Consider the following 17145-nt stretch of genomic DNA (forward strand, 5'->3'; position numbering starts at 1 on the left):
CGCCTATGCTCTGCAACAGAGTAGCCCCCGCTTGCCACAACTAGAGAAATCCCGCGCCCACGCGCAGCAGCGAAGACCCAGTGCAGCCAAAAATAAATAAATAAATTAAAAAACCAAAAACAATTTGGCCCTAGTAGTTGACACATTCCCAGCTGTGTGTCCCCCTTTCCTCATACCCTCCCCACTCCTGATAGTATCAAACTTTAAAATCTTTGCCAATCAATTGGGTGACTAACAATATCTTGCTGTTTAATTAGCAGTTTCCTGAATACAAGTAAAGTTGAGCTACACTGTGCTGGCCACCTGTCGTTCCTGGACTGTGAACTGCCTATTTTTAGCCTTTGACCTTTTTTTTTTTTTTTTTTTAAGTGTATGATGAGTTTTTCTTATTGAATTATAAAACCCTGTAACTTTGTGAGGGGAAGGGCTATGTCTTATAGTCACTGCTGGCACATAGTAGGTGCTTTTTGTTGCAAGAATCAGAGATTAATTTAAGGAAATGAAAAAGGGGATGTATCCCAGGGGACCCAAGTATGCGTGTAATGAGGCCTCTTCAGGGTCTGGAAGCAGGAAGGGCAGGCAGCATCTTTTCCCCTTTCCACAGTCTGGGTCTCCTCACTCTGCTCTGCATGGTGGGAGAGGATAGATGCAGCTTCAGCCGCCCACCCTCAGACACCACCTAGCTGTCCATGAAATCCCGAAAAGTGTCAGGAGAGAGGATCTGGTTGGCTTTGCATGGGTCAGGGTGACACTTCCACTGGACAGTCACCTCTAGGCCCTTAAGTTGGAATGTATGGAGGAAAGATGGCTGCTGGGGGCTCCCACTCTGGGTGGGGAGGGGTGAGCTGGGCAGAGAGCCAGAGGACAGCCAGCTCCTGCAGGACTGTGATGGATAGAATAGGAGAGATGGCCCCCCAAATGTGCCTTGCCCCTGTATTACTAGTGTCTTGTTAGTAGCTGGAATGACAATATATTCTCAACATGAGTGACTAGGCATCTTGTTTCTGCCATTCAGCATCCCTTCTTTTGTTAACTTCATATGGTTTTTCCTTATAGCATCCACCCTTCTCAGTCCACATGCTGACTCCTCCCAGAAAGGGCATCTGACCCCAGGTACAGGGAGGAGGCACATCCCATGTGTTTGGCCACAGTGATGGGTTGAGGGATAAACATGTGATCCAATTCAGGCCAATGAGAGTTAGACCTGGGATTTTGTTCACATTGCTGGAGAAAGGAAGATCTTTCTTTTCTGAGGGCCTTGAAGTGGCGAAGTAGCAGGTCTGGAACTGCTAGGTGCCATCATTTGAAAGACCTGTCCGAAAGGGAACCAGGGAAGCAGGGTAAAAACAAAGAGAGAGGGACTTCCCTGGTGGTGCAGTGGTTAAGACTCTGTGCTCCCAATGCAGGGGACCCGGGTTCAATCCCTGGTCAGGGAACTAGATCCCACGTGCCGCAACTAAGAACCCACATGCCGCAACGAAGATCCTCCATGCTGCAACTAAAGATCCCGCATGCCGCAACTAAGACCCGGTGCAGCCAAATAAATGTTTTTAAAAAAATAAAAAAATAAAAACAAAGAGAGGGAGAGACAGAGAGACACTAAGATCATGGTGACACTACTGAGCCTTGGATCAAGTCATGTCTGAAGACAGCTCTTCTGTAGTTTTCAGTCCCATGAACAAATACGCCCTCTCCCCGCCTTAAAAAAAATACTGAACCAATTTAAGTTGTGTTTTCCAACATTTACCAATAAAAGTGTGCTGACTCATACTGAGACAGGATTAATGAAACATTAAGTAACCACCGGAATGTTCTGTGTTGGATGACAGGTTATAGAAAACGGACAAAGAAATCCCATGTCTGATGTTGTTTCTTTTTTATAAAGCAAATATTTATTTATTTTTGGCTGCGTCGGGTCTTAGTTGCAGCACATGGGATCTTTTCATTGTGGTGTGGGGGCTCTTCGTTGTAACTCGCAGGCTTCTCTCTAGTCGTGGCACGTGGGCTCAGTAGTTGTGGCGGGCTTAGTTGCCCCGCGGCATGTGGGATCTTAGTTCCCTGACCAGGGATTGAACCCGCATCCCCTGTATTCTTAGCCACTGGACCAACAGCGAAGTTTCCCACATGTCTGGTTTTGACACATTTAAAGAGGGACAGGGATGAAGGCCTTGCCGGTCAGTTACTTTTTTTTTTTTAATTAATTTATTTAGTTTTGGGCTGCGTTCAGTCTTCGTTGCTGAGCGTGGGCTTTCTCTAGTTGCGGCGAGCAGGGGCTACTCTTTGTGGCAGTGTGTGGGCTTCTCATTGCGGTGGCTTCTCTTTGTTGCGGGGCACAGGCTCTAGGCACGCGGGCTGCAGAAGTTGTGGCTCGTGGGCTCTAGAGCTCAGGCTCAGTAGTTGTGGCGCACGGGCTTAGTTGCTCCGCGGCATGTGGGATCTTCCCCGACCAGGGCTTGAACCCGTGTCCCCTGCATTGGCAGGCGGATTCTTAACCACTGTGCCACCAGGGAAGTCCCTCAGTTACTTCTTGTTCCCTGTTTCTGCTCAGGGCCGGGTCAGGGAGTTGGACCACTATGAGACTTGTCTCTCCTTAGTGGGGTGAAGTAGAGGGAAGACTAAAATCCTCAAATGTTTATGCCAGATCAGGAGGGTAGGACACTGAGACCATCTTGAAGACATCCCCACAATGAGGAGCTGGGGACCCAGCAGCAGGCCAGCTTCTGAGGCTGGTTCTGAGGACCTTTTGATGCATCTATGGTTTTCTGCACTAGTGGGAACTCAAACCACTTGAGCCATGGTCCTTAGAGTTACTCTTCCTTTGGCACCAACAGGTAAGAACACGAATGCTATCCTGTATTTTCTGAGTGATCACGTCACCCCAATAAATAGCTATACAGCCTGGGCATTAAGAATGTTTCACTGGGGGTGGGGGGAGTGGGAGGTACAAACGATTGGGTGTAAGACAGGCTCAAGGAATTATTGTATAACACAGGGAACATAGCCACTATTTTGTAATAACTATACATGGAAAGTAACCTTTAAACACTGTATAAAAACAAAAAATTTTTAAACTTAAAAACAAACAAATAAAAGAGTGTTTTATTGGACCAGCTCCTCCAGAATCAGAATCAGAAATCAGAATGTGAGACCTAGGGTTTTCATCTGTGAGTCAACCTCAGTGGTGAGATCTGTAACAAACATTCAATAAACAAGAGTTGAATGAAAGAATGAATGAATAAATGAATGTGTTTGAGAATAAACTTGTAGTGTGGGTAAGTGCAAGAAACTTTGAAAGTTCCAGAATGATAAGTATGGAGTAATTCCACTTAGTTAAAGCTTAAAAACATGTAAGTCATTGCTTTATATTGTTTATGAATACGTGGGCAGTGAAAGTACTGGAACTTGTATGGGAAGGATAAGCACCAGCTTCAGGAAGGGTGAACTTGTGGAGGGAGGAGGGAGATGGGGCAGGAAGGCTTGTCTTGGAGCTTCAACTGTCTCTGTGATATTTTCTTTCCTAAAAAATGCTATGTAGCAGATGTATCAAAATGTTTACAGTTGTTAAAGCTGGGAGGTATGAGAATATGTACATAGGTACTTATATAATTTTTTTCTGTATGTTTGACATATTTTATAATTAAAAAAAGTGTTTTTAAGTGTCAGGGTTTTAGAGACTGGGAGGCTGGAGTTTAAGTCTTCTTTTCAACAGTTACTAGCTGTGTTTTGGACAAGTTACTTCCTTTCTCACCTGTGACTTTCCCTCTTGGGATATGTCACATCCTCTTCACCTGCAATGAACACTCGACTAAGTTAACACTGGGAAACAACTTTTGCCAGTTTTCTCTTCTCTAAAAACAGAGACATTATTGGCTGTTTTATTTGCAAATTTGAGTGCCTGGGGTTGAAATGCCTCCCCTCTCTCTCCCCTCAACACGCACATATAAAGTTTGAAGTTTACCTTACACCTGGCGATAATCTTTGGGTTTGAAATTCCTTTGGAGTTTTACAAGGGATGATTTAATGTACAGTCTACATGGAAAGTCCCTTTGACATTCATAGGCTATATGACCCATTGACTTTTGTTCTTTGAAAGGGTTTAGGTCTGCCCTCTAGAGAACACCGAAATCCTACTTTTCTGAACCTGTTCTATAGTTCTGAGACATTTCGAAAAGTAGAATCTAGAATTTGTGGCAAATTTGGGTCTAATGAGGTGAATGTTATTTACGGCCTGAAAAACTTCCTTTAGGAACGCTCTTCACAGTACCCCCTTCTAGTCACTAGGGAGGCCCTTCCTTCAACTGGACTCCAGAGGAGCCACTGAGGCCCTGGAAAGACACTCCGATTCTGCCCCGAGAGACTATGGCTCTTGCAGGCTGGGACCAGCCACCCTAAGGAGCCTGCGGTGCTGCCGGCTGAGGACCACGGACGGTGGCCTGAGCATCTGTGTCAGAGAATGGAGGGGAAGTGGCCTCGTGCAAAAACGAGGAGTACTGGCTTCCATACAGGCTCCAAGGTCTCCACTTGTGACCTCATTCTGTCTCCGCCCTCAGATCTGTCTTTCTTTTTCTATCCCTGCCCTTCCAGTGCAGATACTGGGAGTTAGCCAGGCTTTTCTCTTGCCATCACCTTCCATCAGTTGCCACGTCCTGTAGGTTCTACCCTCTTAATATAGCTCAATCTAGGACCACTGCTGGCATCTACAGGGCCTTTGTTAGAAATTAGTTAAAGGGGCCTTCTCTGGGGACTTCCCTGGTGGTCCAGTGGGTAAGACTCCACGCTCCCAATGCAGGGGGCTCGGGTTCCATCCTTGGTCGGGGAACTAGATCCCGCACGCATGCTGCAACTAAGAAGCCCACATGCCACAACTAAAGATCCCGCATGCCGCCACGAAGGATCCTTCATGCCACAACGAAGATCCCGCGTGCCGCAACTAAGACCCAGCGCAGCCAAAATAAATAATACAATAAATAAATATTTTTAAAAATCACATTCATTTAAAAAAGGGTGGGGTGCTTCTCTGTGCTAGTGAAATAGGAAAAGATGCTCGCTGTAGGTGGAGGCAGCTTTCAGGTACACGCTTGGCTAACAAATAGCTTGTGGGTGCGAAGAGGTGCACCTTCCTCCTGGCTCAGCTGGGGGCACAGGTGGCACTTCACACCCCCCTCCAGTGTCTCTGTGTGCAATGAAGATGGCACCACGATGTGCTGGGACCCTGCTCAAATCTTCGGCTTCCTCTCCATGTACCCTGTAGCTGCTGCCTTACAGCCTTTCTGTGGCTGGCGTGGACGGCTCCATCTGTGTCCCGTCTTTCTCTCTCTTCTCGCCCTCCTCCCTTCTGTTCTCAGGGCTGCCTGCTGGCTGCCCTGCACACTGGCTCCAGGCACTCCCCAGGCCTCCGGGACAAACGCGGACTCTCAGCAAGGCACCTGAGGCTCTCGTCCCTGCTCTTTCCATTTCCTTTTCTGCCTCTCCCACCGGAAATCTTCCTTCACCCCAGAGCTTCCCTGCCTCTATTTCTCATCCTGGCAATACCTCCTGGCTTTTGAAGACTTGGCTCAAGCCATACCTTCCCTAAGAAGTCTTCCCCAGTTGGTTGGGTAGCCTCTCCCCTGGCACTTGTCATCCTGTATTGCAATCAAGGCTGGCTAGACATTGGGCACCGGGAGCACAGTGCCTAGAGCCCTTGATAATCTTAGGGGCTCATGAAAATATTTTAACTTTTTTAAAAATCAGAAGAAAAAAAGAACTTTAAGGGTCAAAGAAAGTGTGTTATTTTTTCTCACATCAGAAAAAAAAATTGTAGGGCCCATAAAAATCCATTAAATCATTTTTCCTTTCCTTTTTCCTTTTTCTTTTTTTTTTAGAGGAAGATGCCCATGGAGGCAAAAGTACCTAGGACCCATGAAAAGTCTTAATGTGACCCTGACTGCCATTGTCCACCCAGTAGACTGAGAGTTCCTAGGAAGTGGGGAATGGAACCTCCCAGAGCCGTGCTATGTAATCTTTAAACCTCTTTATCCCTAGCCCAGTGCTACGTACTCAGGACTGGCTCAGTCAATGCTTTCTGAATAAGTGGATAAGTAAATGAATGAATGGACTTGAGTGAGACTCTTGACTCTGAGTCTCCATTTCTTCATCTGCAAAGCAAAGCTTCATCTTTGTAGGGTGGCTGTGAGGATCAGTTGGTGAGTGGAAGATGCCTTGGACCTGTGGAGCTTGGAGCGGGTCCTGAAGCTACGCAGGATGTGAGCAAGGAGAGGAGCCAGAGGTTGTTAAAAATGGCTCTAGGTGGTGTCCATACCTTTTTGTTGGTAACAAGCAAAATTATCCTATTTATACACAGAGAAAAAGAACCGGAAGGACATTTACCAAAAGTGTCTCTCAGTGGCCAGCTCTGAACTTGGGTTGTCTTTGTAATTGTTTCAAAAACATACTTAGGAACATGTGAAGGCCAGGTCTGTGTCTTATTTTCCTTTTGTGTCCCTGGCCGGGCATAGGCGAAGGACATATGAATAAGGGAATCCCCCATCTCATGGCCCCATCTGGCACCACATCAGCACCAGGGCCCCTGGTGGGCACCCCAGTGGGTGGAGTGCAGCAAGGCCAGTAGTGGAGAGAGCAGAGCTGTAGGACGGAGACTCTGTTTACCCAGGGTGATGTCTCTCGCAGGCCATCATGGGGACTGAGGAAGAGATGGGACAGCATCTCCAATGGGACAGACACCTTTTAGACACTTCAAAAATTTTAGTTCCTGGTCCCTCTTCACGAACACTTAGGAAAGCAGGCTTCCTGTGTCCCAAGTAATTTAATATTTCCCATGGCTCCCCAAGGACTGGACTCGTTTCCTTTTTATAAGCTGTGGGTGCTAAGTCAGAAACAGTATCAGATTTGCGCACCTTGCTCACTGCTGTCTGCCCAGCGCCTGGGAGCATGCTGGCACACAATAGGTGTAGAGTGAGCAAATGAATGTGTCAAGAGTGACTTCTTTAACGGGTCGCTGGGCACCTCCCCGAAGAAGAGAATAAAACCCACCTCCAAATAATGAGACCCTGTATGGACTCCCGCACCCTGTAATTTGGATCTCTAGGAATCGCCTTTGTTGTGGGCGACCAACCACAGGCACAGAAAGCACCTGCTTCTCCAGCCGGTCCTCGAGGAAGGACTCCAGGCTGCCGTGCCCCTAGCTGCTTCTCCAGGTCCCTTCTCTCCGCTTCTTGGGACCTGGGGCTTCCGAGGCATCCCGGGACTCGCAACCAGGGTCCGCCCCAGAGCTTCCCAGCCGTGGTGGCGCGGGTCCCCAGGTGCCCGACTCCCCGCCCGGGGACAGCGTTCTTCCCTTCCTCGTGCGGGGCAGAGGGTCCGGGACCGCGTTTAGGGCCTCGTGTCGCACCCCCAGGCCTGCGGGGGCAGAAGCCTGAGTCACGGCGGCGCACGCCCTCCCCTCTCGGCTTCCATCCTGGGGCCACCTCCGCCCGGCAGCGTCGGGCCCCGGCGCAGCCCGCTCTCCGCGGTCTACTGCGCGCCCCCTCTCCTCGGCCTGAGTCTCTGCGGCCGCGGTCCCCGCCCCGGCCAGCTCCGGGGGAGCTTGGCCCGTCCGCCCTCCAATGCTGAAGGCCGAGCTCCCAGCGCTCCCGGGCGGCTCCCGCGGGAGGGGGCGCGGCCGCCCCCGCGGCTCCACCCTCTCTGCAGGGACGCGGCCATCTGGGGCCCCTGCCAGTCGTGTCCGCTCTGGGGCCCGCGCCTAGCTCGCGCGGGAGGAGGCAGTCCCTGGCAGGGACCGGGGCCTCCCCAGCGGGCGACCCCCTTGCCAGCGCCGGTGCGGGGAGCCGGGCGCTTAGATGCCCCGAGGGGGCAGTGGCTGCGAGCCGAGCTTGGGTGCAAGCGCGTCGCAACGGACGCGGCGCCCCTGGCCGCCTCGGTGACCCTTCAGGAGCCGGGACCCGAGTCCCGGAGGCGGCGGCGCGGGCCCGCGAGGACGGCGAGGTCCGTGCTCCTAACGTCTGCGGCGGGCGAAGGCTGCAGAGCCTTGGTCGGGCTGGTCGCCTCATGCCTCTCCCCCCAGCCCCCCGCGAGCTGGCAGGAGGAAATAGCGCGCGGCCCCTTTAAATTTACCCAGGAGCCCTTAAAGGAGCCCCAGGGGCCCCAGACAGGAATCCCCACCCCGGTCCAGCCCGCGCCGCCGAGCTAGCAGTCAGCCGTCCGTGCGGCCGGCCGCCCAGTGCATGCGCCCCGCGCTCCGGGGCCCCGCGCACCGAGCGCCGCGCGCGGGCCGCCGCCGGCCCCGCGGCCCCGCGCCCTGCCGCCCCGGGGCCCCGCTCCGCAGCGCAGCGCATGGAGCCTGGCGGGGACCACCGGAGCCGGAGCGGCGGCGGCAGGGGCGGCCCCGGGCCAGCAGCGGCCTCGGCACGGGGCCGACGGCTGCCGCCCGCCGGATCGAGCGGCGGCGCGGAGCCCGAGGAGGACGACGGCGGTAAGAGTTGGCTAGGGCCGGCGGCTCGGGCGGGGGCCCCGGCATGGGGGAGGGGAGGGCTGCGGCTCCGGGCTCCGGGCCCCTCTCCTCCGCCGAACAAAGGGGGGGACGCGGGCAGGGCGGCCGGGGGCGCCACCTGGCGGGCGCGGATGGCGACTGCAGGGCCAGCGGGGGAGCCCCCCGCCCAGCTCCCGGGGTTGGCCCGCGGGGCTCGGGCGGATCCCCTCCCCCTTAAAGGGACCCGCGGCCCCCGCCTTGGAGGCCAAGCTGGAGGGGCCCCAGAGGGCCTGGGCAGGCGCCGCGGGTCTCGCGCTCTAGGCTCTTGGACTTGCGGCCCCCGCCCCTTTCTCTTTCAGACTCCCAGGTGGTCTCCCTTATCCGGCTGTCTCTTAAAAGTCTGCCCAGACCTTGGGTCCCTTTCCGGGCTTCCCACCAGAGGAACTGTGCTGGGGACTCCGCCGCTTTAAGTTGGGCTGTCCTCTCCTCTGTGGCCTTGCCTAGAGAAAGGAACCCTTTTTCTTTTTCCCTACGTTCTCCCTGGGAAAGAGCACGGCTTGCGCCTCTTGGGGACCTACCAGTACCTTCCCCACGGCGGGCAGTCCTTAAAGGGATGGGCTCGTCCACAAAGGCATACACCCCCTCCAGTCCGCGCGTTACCCCCTCCCTTCTTTTCAGAAATTTTGCCACAATTTGTCAGCTATAGGGGGACCAGCCAGTCCTCTTCGTTTGCTCTCAGAGGAGACTGTTTTTCTTCATCCCTCTGCTTCATGGTCAAAGCCTTAAGACCCTGAAGACTGTCCAGGCTAGGGAGACTCAGCCCTAATCCCCGAGCTCCCCTCCCAGAAATTCCCCATCCCCTTTTGTTTTTAAAGAATCCCAGCTCCTCCCCTTTTTTCGGCTCTTAAAGCGCCAGTCCACCTTAGACTAACATCCAGCGCTGGAAGGATGCTCAGAGACCAGCTAGCTATCCACTGCCTTTGCAGACAAAGACGCTTAGGCCCAGAGAGCGGACATGACCTGTCACAGGTCACAGAGCAAGTTACCAGTGAAGCCAGGAGTCGAACCCAGGTTTCTGACTCTGAAACTAGTGTTTTCTTTTTCTTTGGATCTACTTACACCAAAACCAAGCAAAAACACAGTGGTGACAGGAGCCCTCTCTGATCCTGCCTTTTGTTTCCCAGACCGGGGGATTCTCCACTGGGAGAATGATCACACCTGTCTATCCAGCCTATTTGTCCAGGAGACCCTTTTCTAAATAAAATAAGGTCCAAAGTGTAGGGAAAGTGGGGGACTGCTCAGTGTCTATTTGGCAAAAGGGAACACCACTGGGTTGGTGGCCTCTCCACTGACTGCCCTCTGATTGCTGGGCAGTGGCCGGCTCCCGGCCAGAGCAAAAAATAAATCCCCAGAAAGACTTAATGGACTCCAGTGGGTGGTGGCCACTCCCTGCTGCAGAGTCTTCAGTAGCTACTCTGGTGGCCCTCCTGCCGTCATCCCCTTTCAGTCATCGGCTCTCCCAGACTCTAGGAAAGTCAGAGTCCTAAAAACTCCTTTCTCTGGAGGTGCTGACAGCTTTGTCATGGGGATCCCTCCTGTGGGTCTCTAAATTTGGGGAACTGACAATGCTTAGTGCCCCTTAAAATGGGATTCTCAGGAGGGTGTATTTGAGGCATTATTGGAAAAAGGGAGAAGATCATCTTTGGGTGGGGCCTTCCTGGCTGGGGCCTTGGGCAGTGGGTCCTGTGTGCAGCCCTGGATGCAGACAGATGCCCCCTTTGTTCTTCTCACCCCGCTGCGGCTGTAACCGCCCCGGCATGCTGCTCTCCTGGCTGTACCCCTACAGCTCTCGTCCAAAAAGGGGGCCTTGCACAGCCTGCTGCCTCCTTGGCTTTCGGCCTTCACCTTATTTTTTAAAAAGCCAGAGCTGTGCCCTGCATTCTTTTGTTCTTGAGCCTCTCTTAAAGGGGTCTTGCTCTCTGTAAAGGACCAATGTTTTGACGCCCTGCTCTCCCACTTCCCTTTTATTGCTGTTGCCATCCCTTTCCTGCCCCTGAATGACCTCTCTCCCCCCTCCCTTCTCTTGCAAAATCGAAGCCCTAGGTTCTTTCCCTGGAAATCGGGGATTGAAAAACTGTCTCCCTTTCCCCCTCTTCAGGGCAAGATCTTCAGCTGGAAGGGGGTGCCTTGGGGAGCTGGGGGAGTGCCCCCCTGCCCTCCTCCAGGGCTAGGGGACCAGCATCCTCAGGCAGGAAATACTCAGACCACTGTGAGGCCCGGGCCTCGAGGCCTGGAAAGAGCCGCATCCCTGGCCGTGACCACCGGCGCTACTACCACGACCACTGGCGGCTGGAGTACCTGATGGACTTCAACCCTGCCCGTCACGGCATGGTGTGCATGGTGTGCGGCAGCTCCCTGGCCACTCTCAAGCTCAGCACCATCAAGCGACACATCCGCCAAAAGCACCCCTACTCCCTGCATTGGAGTCCCCGGGAGAAGGAAGTCATCAGCAACAGCTGGGATGCCCACCTGGGGCTGGGGGCCTGTGGAGAGGCTGAGGGCCCAGGGGCCCAGGGGGCTGAGGAGGAGGAGGAGGAGGAGGAGGAAGAGGAGGAGGAAGGGGCTGGCCTCCAGGCTTGCCCTCCCAAGGGCCCAGGTAACGTAGGACATGGGGAAGCAAGGGCGTGGGTAGTGGACGGGGCCGGGTGGGGACAGCCTGGGCTTCTCAGCCAAGTAGCTGGTTTTCTGGAGCAAGTTTTTGCTCCTTTTTGGGGTGAGGTCTGTCTATTGGACAGTAGTGCGGGAGAGACAGTGGGATTAGGGGTCTAACCACTAACCACTCTGGTTTTAGAAGGATCCAGGGAGTGGAGGCTGGGGAGAGAGGCCGGGGAAGGTCTGGGAGCAGAGGGCACTAGAAAGGTATGACTGACAGTGAAGTCTAGGGAAGGGGCTAGAATGTGGGTCTGGGGGAGGAGTCAGGTGGGCTGAGGGTTTGTGTTCAGGAGGATTAGGGGCTGGAGGAGTGAAGACCTGAGGGGAGAGGAAGGGCAGGGGAAAGCTTAGGCAGAGGGCTCAGAGTCAGAGTGAGGGAGAGGCTTATGGATGGAGGACCTGGCTGTGGTGGTGGGGGCTCCCCGGGAGGGCCAGCATCTCAGTTCCTTCCCTTCCTCCAACCCTTTCAGGCAAAGCCCCAGCTGGTGGGGGCGGCCGGCGCCAGCGGCGAGGGGGCCCAGGGGCACCCCGGGCTCGGCGTCGGCGCCTGTCTGCCTCCCGGAGGGCTGGGGGCAGCAGGGGGCTGGGTGCCCGGCGCCTGGAGCGGAGGCTGAAGGAGTCCCTGCAGAACTGGTTCCGGGCAGAGTGTCTCATGGACTATGACCCGCGGGGGAACCGGCTGGTGTGCATGGCCTGTGGCCGGGCACTACCCAGCTTGCACCTGGATGACATCCGTGCCCACGTGCTGGAGGTGCACCCCAGCTCCCTGGGGCTCAGCGGCCCCCAGCGCAGCGCCCTGCTGCAAGCCTGGGGTGGCCAGCCCGAGGCACTGTCTGAGCTCACCCAGTCCCCACCAGGTGCGAGGCCCATCCCAGGGCCAGGACCCCATCATATAAGGGCTGCAAAGTGAGGTCTGTGGCCAGAACCGGGAGGGACTCATCCCCCCCTACACACACACGCACACACATGCACACACACCCGGGAGGACTCATTCCTCCCCTACACACACACACACACACACACACACACACACGGGAGGACTCATTCCCCCCCTACACACACACACACACACACACACACACACACACGGGAGGACTCATTCCCCCCCTACACACACACACACACACACACACACACACACACGGGAGGACTCATTTCCCCCCCTACACACACACCCACACACACACACCCGGGAGGATTTATTCCTCCCCTACGCACACGCGCACACACACACACTCCCTCTCCCTCTCTCTCTGGTTGGGCCCTCTAGCTTAGGGCTGGGGTGTGGAGCAAGGGACCCTGTCTGTGTGGGTAAGGGCAACCCAGCCAGCAGGCTGAGCCCCTCTCCCTCACCCCTTCCCCAACAGACGATGACCTCGTCCCCCAGGACCTGACCAGAAAGAGCCGGGACTCGGCCCCCGCTGCTGGAGCCCCCTCCTCTCAGGATCTCAGCCCCCCAGACGTAAAGGAAGAGGCTGGCTGGGTCCCTGAGAGGCCCGGGCCGGCAGAGGAGGAGGAGCTGGAGGAGGGCGAGAGGGTGGGGATCCTGGGCCGGTCTCCGCGGGGCCGCGACCACCGCCGCCACTACCAGGAGCGCTGGCGGCTGGAGTACCTCATGGAGTTGGACGGCGGCCGGCGCGGCCTGGTGTGCATGGTGTGCGGGGGCGCGCTGGCCTCGCTCAAGATGAGCACCATCAAGCGGCACATCCGCCAGCGCCACCCGGGCTCCACGCGCCTCAGCGGGCCAGTCAGGGCCCTCATCGCCCAGGAGTGGAGCGAGAAGGCCGCCCACCTGCTGGCCTTGGGGCTGCCCTGCCCCGAGTCCCCCAGGGACCCTGCCGCCCCCAGCACAGCCGCAGCCTCCGAGGAGGGGGGAGGGGAAGAGGAGGAGGAGCCAGAGGAGGAGGAGGAGTGGTGGGGTGAGCTGGCGGAGGGCCAGAGCAGGTGGAGAGGGAGAGGGGCCAGGGCAGAAGGGGGTGGGGAGAGTGGAAGGTCGAAGGGGAGAGGGGAGGGTGGGACAACGCAAAGTGGGGGGTTATGAAGCCCAGACGCTCCAATGCGGTCCTTTGTTCCGTCCTAGGCGACGTCCCACTTTCCCCTGGAGAACCGTCGGAGCGGCCCGCCGAGGAAGAGGAGGACGATGAGGACGGCCCAGAGCCCGGGGGACTCGCTTTCCCACCCCTGCCGCCGCCGCCTCCCCCGCCGCCGCCGCCCCGAAGCCGAGAGCAGAGGCGGAACTACCAGCCGCGCTGGCGGGGCGAGTACCTGATGGATTACGACGGCAGCCGGCGCGGCCTGGTGTGCATGGTGTGCGGGGGCGCGCTGGCCACGCTCAAGGTCAGCACCATCAAGCGGCACATTCTGCAGGTGCACCCCTTCTCCATGGACTTCACGCCGGAGGAGCGCCAGACCATCCTGGAGGCCTACGAGGAGGCGGCACTACGCTGCTATGGCCACGAGGGCTTTGGACCGCCCGCCCCGGCACCGCGCGACGGCGGCGCGGACCTCAAGGCGGGCGCCGTGTGTCGGGCGTAGAGGACTCGCACTCGAGGGGCCGTGCCCGGCTGGCTGTCCGGCTGGGAGCCCCAGCTTCCCGCGGCCCTGGCCGCTGCCGCTGCCCCCCGCTGGCCGGGCCGGGCGGAGATTCGGGATTGGGTGGGGGTCTCCGGCTTGCGCTCGGTTCCAGAGAGTTCCCCAGGCTAGTCGGGGCGCCGCAGGAATCGCGCTCTCTTCTCGGACCCGGAGCCCAGGCCCTCGCCGCTCAGGGCCTCACGTTCCTGAGAAGCCACAGCGTTTGCACGGAGAGCTTCCGGGCCGCGGCCGCACCCGCGAGGCGATCCTGTGCCAGGCCGGGACGGGGGCACCGACAGTCAGTATTAGGGCCCCAAGTAGGTGGGGGAGGCAGAAAGGACGCACCGACCCCTTTTCACGGCCGGGGGTCTAGCTCTCAGAGCTGTACGTCGGCAGGCACGGCTCCCGGGTCGGGGCGGCTGCTGCCCAGTCGTTACTGGCTTTCTCGACTGCTCCGGGGCCTGGACTGCGGACGAGGGCCTTCCTCGGGAGGAGAGGCAACGAGGCTGGGGAGCCAGCCCGCGGTGAAGGCGCGTAGTACCGCGGGTGGTCGGGTGGGACGGTGGCCCGGGGCGGGGGCGGAGCTGGGCCGGGCCCCGCCTGCTGTGCCTGCCTCCGGGGCGGGCTCTCCGAGACCGCCCCACCCGCCTCCCCGGCCCCTACCACGGCCGTCCGCACCGAGATCTTGTAAAGGGATTAGCACTTTTTTCCTTTGCTCCTCTCTTGCTCCGAAGGCCTCCGTTTACCCTGAGCTCAGTCAGGCGCTCCTGCTTCAGCGCCCGTCAGTCCGAGCCCGGGGCACTGGAGGTCCCGGCAGTTGGCGTTGTGTTCCTGTCCCCTTTTGTACGCGGTGGACGCGCCACCCGTTCTCAGCCCCCAGGGCCTGGGGCCGGGCCTCGGCCTTCGTTTCTCTTCCCCGCGGCAGCGCCAGGTCCTGAGGGGCCGGGAGTGGGCCCCACGATCTCCCAGGCAGGTCCGAGAGGGATGTGTAGATTCATTCTCCTGTGGAGAACAGGTGGCCCCGAGATCAGGCCCTTTTTGCTCTTTGTATTTTATTTTGAAACTGTATTTAATGCTTTTATATGAGAGGGGGAGGGGCGGGAAGAGAGCTGTCCGTCACCCTTATGTGCAAATGTCTTATTTATTATGCGTGTATCAGAGATAAGCTGTGAGGTGGTGGAGGAAGGACCTAAAGGGAGGAGGTGCGAGGAGGCGCGGATGGGAGGACCCCAAACATCATAGACTAATGTGTGCCTCACCGGGGCCCCTCCTCGGAGTCTCTGGCACCCACTGTCTGCTCTTCACATAGGCCAGTTCCTTTGGTCTTAAAGCCTGAGAGTGGGGAGGTCAGCGGGTTGGGACTTCAGGGCTGGGTCTGGAGGGGAAGGGGCCCTGGCACCTGGGGCCAGGAGCTGCCTCTGTGGGTGGGAAAGCAGACAGCAAAGAAGCCCTTCCTCTCATCCCAGTGCCCCCAGGCCAGAGCCCAAGGTTCAAGTGCCTCAGGCCCAGTCCCCTTGACTCTTCCTGATTGGGAATTGAATTTTATACCACGGATTTTATAGCATTTTTATATAATTCAAGATTGTCTGAGTTGGAAGGACCTTGGAGATCTCGTACCTGCCCCCACCCCTTTCACAGATAGGTAAAATGAAGCCCGGAAGCTGAACTTATCACACACACACACCAGGCAGGAATAGTACTAGGACTAGCATAAAAATCTCAACTCCCAATTCAGTGTTCTTTGCACTACACGGCCTCCCAATCTCTGGTGAGTTAAAATTTCTTTTACCATTAGGCCTGCCGAAGGATGACCTGTGCTGGGTGCTGCAGGCCCGCAGCGCAGTTGTGGCCTCCTGGGGATGGCAGAGAACAGCACACTTGCTTGTAACGAATGAGTATCCTATAGGGCAGCCTTGCCACCACTGGCTTCAGCTGGAGGGCACCAGCAGCAGCCTTCTCCATCAGAACTCCCGAAGCAGGGCTGACTGCCGCCCGGCCCAAGGCCTCTCTACTGGGCAAGGCTCTGGTGGTGTGTTGTTGATGCCACCAGGGGTACAGGAAATAACTGCATGGGCTGTCAGTTGACTGAAAAGTGAATTCCTAGAGTGTCTGAACCTCCAGGTTTTTTGAGACAGTATTAAAAGCTTCACAACAGGGATTATGGATGGCACCAGTTTGGACACTGCCATTCTTTTATTTTCCTTCATGCATGTTGTTTTCAGATCCAGGAGTGTTGTGCCACTTTTGCTACTCTGCCTGTTCAAAAACAGTAGGCAAACTGGGGCAGTTATTATAGTCATCCAAGCCCTCTGCCGAAGTTCAGGTAAGCCAGGGCAGAGAGCAGGGTGGGAATGGTTTTTCCCCTTGATAGGGAGAGGACTTAGGAGGGCAGGAGCAGATGTGTTTAGTAAGCAGCAGCCCCGAGCACTCCACTGGTTCTCAGAAGTGGCCACCAGAACAGCATCATCCCATTAGGAACTTAGTAGAAAGGCAAATCCTTGGGCCCCACCTTGTAGATCAGAAACGGGGGTGGAGCCCAGCAGTCCGTTCTGAAAAGCCCTCCAGTGATCATGAGGCATGCTGAAGTTCTGAGCACCAATGATCTAGAAAGTGCCACTGCAGTGATTACTACTTTGCAGCTATAGCCTCATGAGTTAGGAGATTAGGTGGTCCCCATCTCTAGGTGCCTCCTCCTTGCCTTGGGAGTCTGATATGAACAGGTGAAGTTTCTTCATGAATTTTTTTGTTAATGGTATGCTTGCTATTATGGCCAATATGTAAATGTTACTCTGAATACATATTTATATACCATGTTAGTGATATTATTTGAACATTTGTATGCGTATTTGTGAAGTTGTTTGCATCAGTTATTTTTTAAAAATTTCAGCCTAAGTTTTCTAAGAGGTATGTTGAATAAACTTTTCAAATCCAGCTTAAGGGTCATGGCAGCCTTAGTTTTGGGAAAGAGCTAATCCGAGACAAGTTCTTTCAGCAAAAACCTGACGGAAAAGTTTGCATTTGCCATGGTGATTGACTCTCATTTTAAGTACATTGTGACTGAGTTATAGGCTGCTTCATGTTGCAGGTGGGGGAACCTTCCTAGGTTGGTGTAAACTGGGACAACAGACCCCTCCGGCCCCCTTCCACTCATCGTCTTTCTCCTAAGGTCATCTCTTAGAGGGTCTCTTATTTTCTTTCAGAAACCAAGTGCACAGTTTTGCTCTACTATGGAAATTCTACAGTCTTGGAAATCATTACCAGTATCAACTATTACTTGCTTTTTAATGCCTCAAAAGTGGAGTGGGAAGGGGGCCAGGGGAAGCCTTGTTTGGTTCTTACTTTACCCAAACTGTGTATAAAGAATAAAGTTAGCAGAATGACACCACAGTCACTGT

General features: G+C 55.6%; 1 protein-coding gene across 1 annotated transcript; it reads left to right on the forward strand.

The window, feature by feature from the left end:
* Positions 1-8207: 8207 nt before the first annotated feature.
* ZFTA (zinc finger translocation associated) lies at positions 8208-16138 on the forward strand. Its single transcript, XM_030764373.2, has 5 exons — positions 8208-8470; positions 10626-11123; positions 11650-12036; positions 12547-13098; positions 13260-16138. Exons 1-5 carry the CDS (start codon positions 8332-8334, stop codon positions 13712-13714), a joined length of 2031 nt encoding a protein of 676 aa, XP_030620233.2. The 5' UTR covers positions 8208-8331; the 3' UTR covers positions 13715-16138.
* The last annotated feature ends 1007 nt before the right edge of the window (positions 16139-17145 follow it).

Source organism: Delphinapterus leucas, chromosome 7, assembly GCF_059928025.1.
Source record: "Delphinapterus leucas isolate spDelLeu-1000000601 "Yukka" chromosome 7, BTC_Dleu_Yukka2, whole genome shotgun sequence".
NCBI lineage: Eukaryota > Metazoa > Chordata > Mammalia > Artiodactyla > Monodontidae > Delphinapterus > Delphinapterus leucas.

Excerpts from the sequence above, each read along its gene's own strand:
- ZFTA (XM_030764373.2), top strand. The coding sequence starts at position 8,332 with ATGGAGCCTGGCGGGGACCACCGGAGCCGGAGCGGCGGCGGCAGGGGC. Across the intron at positions 12,037-12,546 it reads GCTCACCCAGTCCCCACCAG|ACGATGACCTCGTCCCCCAG; the intron begins GTGCGAGGCCCA and ends CTTCCCCAACAG. Across the intron at positions 13,099-13,259 it reads GGAGGAGGAGGAGTGGTGGG|GCGACGTCCCACTTTCCCCT; the intron begins GTGAGCTGGCGG and ends GTTCCGTCCTAG.